The sequence below is a fragment of the Morone saxatilis genome, unplaced genomic scaffold, assembly GCF_004916995.1.
Source record: "Morone saxatilis isolate NCDOM2014 unplaced genomic scaffold, NCSU_SB_2.0 Contig21, whole genome shotgun sequence".
Classification (NCBI taxonomy): domain Eukaryota; kingdom Metazoa; phylum Chordata; class Actinopteri; family Moronidae; genus Morone; species Morone saxatilis.
Window position 1 is genome coordinate 16,347,670 of NW_023339774.1, and position 11,025 is coordinate 16,358,694.

General features: G+C 39.8%; 2 protein-coding genes across 2 annotated transcripts; one reads left to right on the plus strand and one right to left on the minus strand.

The window, feature by feature from the left end:
• The first annotated feature begins 501 nt into the window (after positions 1–501).
• On the plus strand, positions 502–4,013 carry hwa (huluwa). Its single transcript, XM_035668117.1, has 3 exons — positions 502–1,357; positions 2,751–2,946; positions 3,844–4,013. Exons 1-3 carry the CDS (start codon positions 767–769, stop codon positions 4,011–4,013), a joined length of 957 nt encoding a protein of 318 aa, XP_035524010.1. The 5' UTR covers positions 502–766.
• Positions 4,014–5,460: 1,447 nt separating this feature from the next.
• atp5fa1 (ATP synthase F1 subunit alpha) lies at positions 5,461–9,949 on the minus strand. The gene is made up of 11 exons (XM_035668116.1): positions 9,796–9,949; positions 8,608–8,683; positions 8,315–8,484; positions 8,034–8,207; positions 7,349–7,515; positions 6,791–7,091; positions 6,449–6,673; positions 6,263–6,370; positions 6,029–6,173; positions 5,772–5,922; positions 5,461–5,687 (listed from the first exon to the last, which is right to left on the minus strand). The coding sequence occupies exons 1-11, from the start codon at positions 9,853–9,855 to the stop codon at positions 5,609–5,611; spliced, it is 1,656 nt and encodes a 551-aa protein (XP_035524009.1). The 5' UTR covers positions 9,856–9,949; the 3' UTR covers positions 5,461–5,608.
• Positions 9,950–11,025: the final 1,076 nt, after the last annotated feature.

Consider the following 11,025-nt stretch of genomic DNA (forward strand, 5'->3'; position numbering starts at 1 on the left):
ATATAAAGTAGTTAAAATTAGCTCTACCTTGAACAACAGCAGCATTAAAATGCATCATACACATTAATACAGCAGTAATATTAATCCCATGATATATAATAATAAAACAGACAGGGACCATTTTCCTGCAAAATAAGCCCTTCTACTTTAAACACTTTAAGTACACTTGCTGATAATACTTTATACTTTAATACTAATATGTTTTTTACTTAAGTAAAAGTTTATGAATGCATGATCTGTGTGGTTATGATATTTTTTTTTTTTATAGTACCTTCCTTCCACCACTGTGTCAGACACTGCAGTCCACAAGATCTCAATTCAGAGCATGGATATCATCACTGCAGTGAGTGATGCAGGAGTCTGGGGCCCCCATCAATGCTGCCATCTAGCGGTGCTCGGTTGATATAACAACCCGAAACAACCTGCACATAATAGGACACACCTGCTGATCTGTAATCTACGTGGCTGCCAACTAAGTTCGCGGTGCATAGTCGTCTCAGATCCAGCCCTTTTGTTTTGTTAACACTGACAGTATTGGTCCGCAGTGATGAAGACAAGGGGGGATAAAGACAACAGTCACACTTGGAGACTTGTTTACATGCGAGAAGAAGGCTGACATGTCGCTGTTGGATAAAAAACACTTTCAAACACAAAGTGGTCCACATTGATTGACACACCGACCCACCTGTGCATCCAGAGACAACGTGAAATCTCAACTGAGATCAGCAGTTCTCTAAAATTCCCCCTCTATGTCCTCTGTAATGAAATGTCGCAAACAAGTCAGAGCACACCATCGGATGTGGCTGAAGGTTACCCCGTCACAAATTTGACTTTAGTCGTCCTTTTGCTGATACCCTGTGTGGTCATCCTGCTGCTGCTGAACTGCCTGTTTCTGGGCTACAAGTTATTGAACCTGTCAAAGAAGAGCAACAGACAGAAGCGAGAGGACACAGAGGAGATGCTTCTGCAGTCCACCCTGCATAGGGTAAGACGAGTATCCGAGGTGGCCTTTCCTCTGCAGGACGTGAGGAGAGCCTACACGTCTCTGTCGGAGCCCGTCCTGCCCCATCCTGTCACCTCTTCCAGGGCTTCATCCAGGGAGAGGGCCGGGGAGGATCACAGGTTCCGGCTCCTGAGGCCAGATGGTGCCACCGGCTCAGGGTCAATGAGGGCGCCGAGCACCATCCGGGCCGCTTCCTCTGCGGCTGGTCTCACCCCGAGATTCGACCTGGCCTCCGGCTCACGGGCATGCAGCATCAGCAAAGCGGGCTGGTGTAAAAGCGCACCAGTTCTACCGCAGTCCAGTGATTCAGAGGCTGAAATCAGAGTGAACCTTGTTCCGCCAAACTCCCCAATGGTGAGTGTAAATAACTCAGAAATGACCAGGAAGAGACCTAAGGAGTCAAGGGTCATTGTTAGGGACTAGTTGGTGGATATTTAGTTCAAGAACCTCTGTAAGAAAAATAACCTAAACACACAATTTGACAGTGGGGCCAACACAGGCAGGTTCAAACTAGCACAACTAGGCCCCTGTTACTCTTCCTCTTTGTTCATTTTGTACATTATTCCTGGAATAAGGAATTCCAGGTTTTTATGTGTGGCAATTATCCGAATATCAGCACCTTGGGCAAGGCTGTGTTTGTGAATTGATAACAACATACACACATGGTGAAGCTGCGTCAATATCATAATATCAAAATCAGAATCACTTTTATAAGCCAGGTATGTGTACACGTACAAGGAATTTGACTCTAGTTTTATGTTACTCAGTGTACATACATACATACACAGAATAGGCATATATATATACAGCAGAATAAACAGGACAACAAGCTCAACAAGGAAAACAAACTGCTACGTGCAGATAAGATATATACAGCAATAACATTTGTAGACAGTAAGACAATAATGCAAAGGATGCTGGAATAAATATTTTTTGTGTCGCTGGTTATTTTATATACATGAGGTAGGTGGATATGAGGTAAAATGAGGTCTTTATAATTAGATTTTGAGGACATGACTCAAGATAACTTGATTTATAGGTCCTTATTGTGTCTGTTGATGTTTGCTTTAGTGTTTCTTTTTCCAATGCTACCCAAAAAAATACCAAACAAAGTTATAGTCAATAAAATGACTACAAATCAGTCGCCACAGAGTGACATCGGGTTTGTTGAGGGTCCCTGGAGGTCTGGGACACAGGTCAGTTGTTACTCACATGTTTCAAAATGTTATGGTATTTGTAAATATTGAAACATGAGTAAACATTTTGATTCTTACATAATAGAAATATCTTAGCTTATTGTTGTAAAATGTATTTAAATATTAATTCCTAATATTTCTTACGTCTGTTTTTTTTTTCTTAATAATTTTGATTAAAATCAGTTACATTTTGCTTTTATGTGGAAAGGTTCCAAGCAGCAGTGTCATATATTTGACACCCTCACATCTCTAGTAATTACTATCAATATATTACTGTTTCTCAGCTATCACTGTAGCTCATGTTTGGTGCAAAAGCTCTCCTTTTTGTTTAGGTACTGCAGTCTTCAGAGATTACTTGTGTGTTTCAGTGGGTGGTGCTCTTTTCTGTGACTGTTCTCCCGATTGGATGTCACTGCTTATACTAACTACCCTGCTTTTTTAGTTTATTCCAAACAAATAAGAAAAGTAAAACATACATCCTATACTCAGATTATTACTTAAGAAAAAACAAAAGTGAATGTCCAACTGTGTGCTGTCTTTTTTGTTCACAGCAGGAGACAGAATGTGTGGGTCATAGTCGGAGCAGTACTTATGAGATGCTGACAGATGTGAACCCAGGTGTTGCAGTGCATGTATTTGACAAAGTAGACATGGAGTGCGAGTACACCAACCTGCCTTCAGAGGCGTCCTGTCTGAACACGTCTGCAGTGGGTCCTGGACTGGACAGCGACTTTGGTGCAAGTGCAGGTACGCTTCAGTCTCCTTCAGCTGCATACTAATCAATATGGCTGGTCATTAATAATGAATGTTACTGCTGCCTCAAACAAATAGTCTGGGGGTATAGTATGATGAAAATTGTACCTCAGAGCTGTTTGCTTATCTTAGTCATTTACACAGAATCTCACCAGTTAGGGACATAAATTATCTTCCTTACTAAATGAAATCTGGTTGGAAGAAGTTTTTTTCAGTTTAAAACATGACTGCTATGTAAAGTTATAACATAACATGTATGTTTTGTGGAAAACAAGGTAAGCACTGATTGCAAGCTATAGGCACAAGCGGTCCAATTTATGCAATATATACGGGTAGTGTATTTTAATGTTGAATGAGGCTACTGGGAATCATTTCAACCTGCTTCTTTGTCCGAAAATAAACATGGAGATGTCCACATACCTGCGGTGATTTGTTATAATAGCACTGGATTAATCACGAAAACAGATCCAGTGGCTAACTAGTAGACTAGATCTCTTTTTATTGAAGGTGACATTTTCTATATAGTTAGTCAAAATGTTTTGTCATCTGAAATATATAAATCCAACTCTTGAAAGTGCTCAATGTTACTTCCGTTACAATATTTGCCTAGAAAAATTATTTGTTTTGCATGGTCATCGCCAATAAGAGGCAAATTATCTGGTGACAGGGGATAAAGTATTACAGAGGGACTCAGAAATTCACTGTTAATACATTTTAAAGTTAATTTGCTTTATTTAAAGTCTCACTCCATGCAAAAATAAGTTTAGGTTTCTGTTAATTCATTGCTTGTTTGTGCTGATTTGGACACACATTGTTATCCAAAGTAGAGTATTTACATGACTTAAAACATATAAAGAGAGAATCTTGAATATGCGTATGATTTCTTTTCAGGTGTCTCCCTGCGGATTCTTTCAGCAGACAGTGACGGTCTGTCCAACGGTGTTCTAGCTTCAGCTTTGGAGTGGGATTATTATGACCCCTGCTATGTCAAACAGAATAATGTACCCAAACATAAACACACACACAGACCTGCAGTGCACACCAAACAGTACTGGGTGTGAGATGTCCTAGCTGTCAAGAATTAGTAGTTTTAATGTTTATTTATTTTTAATTACTTATTTATTTAAGTTAAATAACCTATGCATGTTTCAGTCTTCATTGATTTAGTTTGTCTCACTTATAATCACTATGAATTCACACTAGTTTAAACTGATTTGACTCGTTTGTTTTAATGATGAAGAATGCACTCTGCCACTGAATTTGTTCAAATTGTAAAATATTTACTTAGCACCTTCACTGAAGTTATTGTGAAATATTTACCATCCACACCTTCCCTTATGTTAATGTAAATTCTAGACACTGTTTCATATTAACAGGACTGTTCAACCAGTTCTGGATTTCATGAACATTCACATTAAGATTTGTATTCACTACTATTGTTTTGATTGTTTTGATTCACTCTGATCAATAAAGACTAATTTAGAATCACCAAAAGGATTTTTTCTGATTTGGACATCTTCCATAAGCCACTCCTTACCAGCACAGGGCACTGTAGTGAGGGCACTGTAGTATGGGCAGTGTTAGTGTTTGATTGCCCTGTATAAATAGACAGAGATGGAAGTAGATAATATAAGAAAATATTGATACTGAGCTTTAGTAGACTTATACTAAATATTCATCACCTGATTTAATGCTTGATGGTTGCTTGTCATAAAAACAATATATAGAAACAGTAAGCACAGTATTGGGTATTATGCAATGCAGGGCGCCTAAGCTCAGCAGTTAAAATAAGTTTTTAAACATTACATTAGGACAGTTCCTTTGATTTGTTGATAATCACTTAAAGTAGTTTGAGCCATAAAAGCCACTTAAACTACAGCAACCTCAAAGAAAATGGAGTTGCAAGAGTATTCAGGACACATTTAAGGATAAGTTTCTTTCAAATTTCAGTTGCTGGTTGTAAGATTGTCCCTTTCTGCTTTCTTTCTCCCAAATGTTCGTGCTTTTCTGCTATTTGTCTGATCCGTGTCAATCAGTTGTTATGATATAAAAGCTTGTCATCTCTAAATTCATGTAAAATTCTGTGTGCATGCATGTGTCCTCTTCAGTTGCATTTCAAAACAAGTTGAGACAATTGAAAGGATGATTTCATACATTACTCTCACAAAGCAAATAATGCAACATTGAAACCATAAAGAAATGGGCACTATTGTTTACTGTCAACAACAATGTGCATACTTAATAAAGTCCCATTTGTCGGTTTTTCGGTGAGAGATTTTTTGTTTTGATCTGAATTGCAGGGAAGACAGCAACTGCACATCATCTGCTCAACAAATAAAAGGCAGGATTTTAAAAACATAGTTCGGAAGTGTGGTTGTGCACTCTATCAGCAATGTTTTCAGTAGTTTTACTGTGTTATATAATCAATTGTAACTTCAAATTGTTGTGTGAGACATCAAAACTGAAGCTGATCCAGCTCTTCTCCAAGCACAAAAAGAGGCGATCAAGTGAACTAGTTGGAATACTTTATTCTCTGTTTTGAGATATCTGTACATTAAAGATCAAGTGCCCCTTGAATTTTTATTTTTCAAGTTCATAGAAAGTATAACTGACACTGTACTATGCAAACATGAAAACAACCAGACCAAAAAGCACTCTACTCAAAGCTGGAGAGGAAATTCAATACAACTTGCTTGAGTTTTGCATCGGATGCCTCGGAGATTTGGCCATCAGTCCTGCAATTAAGAAGAGATTATACATACAGAACATAAATTACAATGCAAAAATCTAAATGATGTTCCAAAACTCTTTAAACTTACCTAATAGCTGACAGCAGGTCTTGGTGCTGGCTCAGTATGTGCTGCAGGAATGCCTTCTCAAACTTTGTGATCTTGCTAGGCTCCATTTTGTCCAGATGTCCTCTCACACCAGCATAAATGACTGTTACCTGTTCTTCAATAGCCATGGGAGCTGCAAGATGAAAGTATACAGCCACAATACATAAGATAACTGTAGAATAAACACATTTACTGAAAAAGCCTATTAAGGAAATGTGATATTAAATGTAAATACTCACAGTACTGTCCCTGTTTAAGGAGCTCAGTCAGACGAACACCACGGTTCAGCAGCTGCTGAGTGGCGGCGTCCAAATCAGAACCGAACTGAGCGAAGGCAGCCACCTCACGGTACTGGGCCAGCTCCAGCTTCATGGTACCAGCCACCTGTTAATCAACAGAAATCAACAGGTCAGAATCAAAGACATTCATTGTGATAGAAGCTCAGAGATGGGGGATTAAAAATGAAGGCTAACCTGCTTCATGGCCCTGGTCTGGGCAGCAGATCCGACACGTGACACAGACAGGCCGACGTTGATGGCTGGACGAATACCCTTGTAGAACAGCTCAGTCTCCAAGAAGATCTGAGTGAGAGAACAGCATTTAGCAGCTGGTTCAGGATTTTAATTGCGACGAAGCCAGTCAACGAGTCACACACTCACCTGTCCGTCTGTGATGGAGATGACGTTAGTAGGAATGTAAGCGGACACGTCACCAGCCTGGGTCTCGATAACGGGAAGGGCTGTGAGGGAGCCACCGCCGAAGTTGTCGTTCATCTTAGCAGCTCTCTCAAGCAGTCGGGAATGCAAGTAGAAGACGTCTCCTGGGTAAGCCTCGCGACCGGGGGGACGACGGAGCAGCAGGGACATCTGACGGTAGGCGACAGCCTGTAGAAAGATAAAAGATGTTGGTTAGGTTTATCAGCAAACTTTGTTAAAACTACTCACAGAGACTGGTTTCCCTGTGTTAAAATCCCCTCTTACAATTGGTTAGATAAAACTCACCTGCTTGGACAGATCGTCGTAGATGATCAGGGCGTGCTTGCCGTTGTCTCTGAAGTACTCTCCCATGGAGCAGCCAGAGTAGGGAGCCAGGTACTGCAGCGGAGCGGCATCAGAGGCAGTAGCAGACACCACAATGGTGTACTTCATGGCGTCGGCATCGGTCAGCCTCTTCACCAGCTGAGCCACAGTGGATCTCTTCTGGCCGATAGCGACGTAGATGCAATACAGCTTCTTCTTCTCGTCGGTTCCCTCATTGAAACGCTTCTGGTTGATAATCGTGTCAATGGCAATTGCGGTTTTGCTGCAACACAAATTTAAAGGCTAAGCACCATGGATATGCCGACAAGCAGATCCATGTTGTACATTCGTGAGTCTCGAGCTTTGAAGCACGATACAGAGAAAGTGAATTAGTGCATCTGAAAGCTTTTAAGTAAGAAAACAATACTCAAGACTGTTTTATAGTATTTGTGTGAGTGTAACAGCGTTTCAAAAGGCACTAGAAATAACATCAAATGCTGCCATGCGTTCATGTATTCCCTTTGAGCAGAGTCCTCTTACCCAGTCTGCCTGTCTCCAATGATGAGCTCACGCTGTCCACGACCGATGGGGACCAAACTGTCCACGGCTTTGATGCCAGTCTGCATTGGCTCCCTCACAGAGATACGGGGGATGATACCTGGGGCCTTGAGACCCACACGCCTGCGGGTGCTGGAGCCAAGCGGACCCTGTGAGTAAAATAAATAAAAAGATCAGAAGTGGTATTACTAATCACAGACGATACCCACACTAGGACTAGACAGGGAGCACACATTACTCATTACACAATTTTTAAACGTGTCCGTCACAGAATTAGTTTTAAGATGCTTTTATTGGTTTTTAAAACACTGAATGGCTTCCCTCGCCCACATCTTTCCTACTTGATATGGTTAGGAAATATGTGCCTGTTATTTCCCCCAAGCTTGTTTATTGTTCCTGAGGTCAGAACTAAAGGGCATGGAGAGGCAGCTTTTGTTTGAACTATTCTTAGGCTGCCTGAGGGTTTAAGGGACTGAAAATCCTTCAAGTGTTTTTACTTTCCAATTACTTTATCCCATCTTGTCTTTCATGTAGCTTTATCTTTTATCGTTTTATTGTAAATGCCATGATTAATTGCTTCTACATAAAGCACTATGTGTATGCAAAATACATTTTATGCATGAATTATGCTATAGAAATGCAGTTTATTATTATCATCATCATTTACCTTTCCATCAATAGCATTTCCCAGAGCATCTACGACACGGCCCAGGAGCTCCTGACCAACAGGCACATCTACAATAGCCCCTGTTCTCTTGACTATGTCGCCTTCCTTGATCAGCTTGTCGTTACCAAACACCACAACACCAACATTGTCGGGCTCCAAGTTCAGAGACATGCCCTGAGTAAGAGAAGAAACAACAGTTACTACCGAGTGAATACAATCACTGATGTTTGAATCCAGTCTTCTCAAACATTCAAGCTGTAGCAGCAGAAGATCAGTGTTACCTTCAGACCAGAGGAGAACTCCACCATCTCCTCAGCCTGCACGTTCCTCAGACCGTACACTCTGGCAATACCATCACCGATGGACAGCACACGACCAGTCTCCTCCAAGTCGGCACTGGTGTCAGCTCCCAAGATCTTTTCCTCCAGAATGGACGACACCTCGGCTGTGCCTATAATGTATGTTAAGTGTTAATTAAGAAAGGTCCACAAATAACAAGTTTAGAAGCCCTGTTTGGTATTACTGTTTCCAATTAATTCATTTTTTTATTAAGTAGATTTCAGGAAACACTGACCTGTTTTCTGCAGCCATGGCCGGGCTGTGTGTAGGTTCTTGGCTCCTACACATGCTGCAGCTACATTCTTGGATACCTTCAGGACAATGGGAACGAGAAAAGGAATCGATTTTATTCAGATGAAATAAGTGCAGCTTTTTTTTTAAATCACTTATTCAAAAAATCCAATATAAAAATCAGCTGCCAACTTATTGAGTGCAATTGAGTTAAAACTAATGAAGTCTAACACTACAGTGGAAAAAAAGGTCAGTCTCCTAATCTAAATAAAAACCATAAATGATATACATCTTGGTGAATTAACACAACATAAACCAACCAACATTTTAACATTTCAAACTTCTATTATTAAATGATGCCTTAATTAATATTCTTTCTTGCGTATTACAAAAAGAAAGAGGACATGTGCCAAACAGAGATGTGAACTTAGTGGACAGGTCATAAATCTTATTAATCATACAGCAGACATCCAGATTGTCAGAGGAGTGTATGAAGATTGTAGAAACAGCTGTTTAGTGTTGTGATATTATGGCTGAAATGTAAGTGGCACAACATTAAGTTGATGTGAGCCGTCTTGCACTCATATTTCACTGTAAATTACTGTTGAAGGGGAAAAAAATACACTCTTGGACATTCCTATTTCCTATTTTAAAACAGGACAAAGGCCCCAAGGGGGTCATGGGGTCATGCAGTCTGCAGAGTCACAGGAGAGTCCTCACCTATAACAGTTACTACCCAGAACAGTAGAAAATCCACTATATTGTCAACCCACACACACTAACAACTATGCAAAGCTTCGCCTGGTGAATGCATTTGCAGTAAAAAGCTAGCATCCGTAGTGACACAAACCTGACCTTCAATACCAAATTACATTCGTCATTACTGCACTTTAGCTTAGTCATATTAATGCAGTAACGCCGTAAAACACAGCGTTGATAGTATGTTTTAGTTGTCCAGTCACTCTTATTAATGTACTGTACTATCTTGTTCCTGTCTGTCAGCTACAAGTGTTGGGAACTAGCTATAGTTAACTTATGTGAAGGGCCCGGTGTCCTCCGGTGTGCAAAGACGTGTGCAGACACAAAGTCGGCATGGGCTTCTTTTTCTTTAACAAAAAAAACAGGAATAAAGTCGGGATTTTCTGCAGACAGTCGACACAAATCGAAACACAAATACTTTAAAGTTACTTACAAATCCAGCCCGTCGTGGTAGACTGCGGGCAAGAGCCGCTGCAACACGTACTGACAGCATGTTGGTGCCCTGCTGAGTGTGTCCTGCTCCGGAGCGGAGAGAGAAGGATGGCGGACACGGCGACGGAGCCTAGAAAGGTCACACTCACCCGGAAGTACTTCAAAATAAAGCGCTTCTTTTCTTTTCTTGTCTTTTCTTTTCTCAAATTGTTTTTATTACGTTTAATTTCTTTAAAATTCATGTTGTTTTGACCAAGGCCGGGTCAAAGTTATATTCATAGACAATATAATTAATAAATAAGTGATACAATCGACATTTAATAACGAAATATCAAGTAAAAAATATCACTGTATATTTGATCTGTATATATATAGTTACATATGTATCATAATTCCTAAACCTATTTTTTTTGTGTTCTCGAATGTTGTTAGTACCTATATAATACTAATGTACTCCTGCCATGGTACCCCTATACTATCGAGCTGGTTACGCTCGCCTCTCAGCCTGTTGCAGCCTAGGCGCTCCTCGCCCTCTATCGATACTCATGAATACCATTTGTTTATACAGCCGAGGGGGGCGGTTTGTATAATTAATCTTTGATTATTCTGTTGTATCTTGTATTTCCATTTGAGAAGATGTTGTATTTTGATAAGTAATGTAATAATCATACTGGAGCACACTACATTTCATCAACAGTCATACTATGTTTCTGATCTGATCTGAAGTGACATGCAACAATCTTTTAAATTATGCTGAACACCAATCACAAATACATAAGGAGCGATTAAACTAACCACATAGTGACAAATAGTGCATAAGGGTTCATGTACATTATTCTATTATAAACAGCATACAAAATCAAGTGTAAACATACAAACTTCCTAACTAAGCTCTAGCATGTTCTCGATAAATGTACTTTCTTTAAAAGATACATGGCAGTAGTATAGTTCGAAATTAAGTTGTTACGGCCGTCAGTATGGCTATTACTGAAAGTGGAGGAAAGAATGTAGAAATAAGTCCAAAAAAATATCAGCAAAATGACAGTATAACAAGGTACGATATAATACATCACACATACAATAGATATTCAGATATGATCTGTTCCACATAAATATGAAAATAGTGTTTACGTGGAAAAATACAAGATGTACTATTAAGAAATCGCAAATAAGAATTTACATTATCTGTAATCAGAGGACGTGTCTTTTTTGTATCTCTGGTTGCTTAAAT

Excerpts from the sequence above, each read along its gene's own strand:
- hwa (XM_035668117.1), top strand. The coding sequence starts at position 767 with ATGTCGCAAACAAGTCAGAGCACACCATCGGATGTGGCTGAAGGTTAC. Across the intron at positions 1,358-2,750 it reads TTCCGCCAAACTCCCCAATG|CAGGAGACAGAATGTGTGGG; the intron begins GTGAGTGTAAAT and ends TTTTGTTCACAG. Across the intron at positions 2,947-3,843 it reads CGACTTTGGTGCAAGTGCAG|GTGTCTCCCTGCGGATTCTT; the intron begins GTACGCTTCAGT and ends ATTTCTTTTCAG.
- atp5fa1 (XM_035668116.1), bottom strand. The coding sequence starts at position 9,855 with ATGCTGTCAGTACGTGTTGCAGCGGCTCTTGCCCGCAGTCTACCACGA. Across the intron at positions 8,485-8,607 it reads GCCATGGCTGCAGAAAACAG|GCACAGCCGAGGTGTCGTCC; the intron begins GTCAGTGTTTCC and ends CATACATTATAG. Across the intron at positions 6,371-6,448 it reads TCTCCATCACAGACGGACAG|ATCTTCTTGGAGACTGAGCT; the intron begins GTGAGTGTGTGA and ends TCTCTCACTCAG.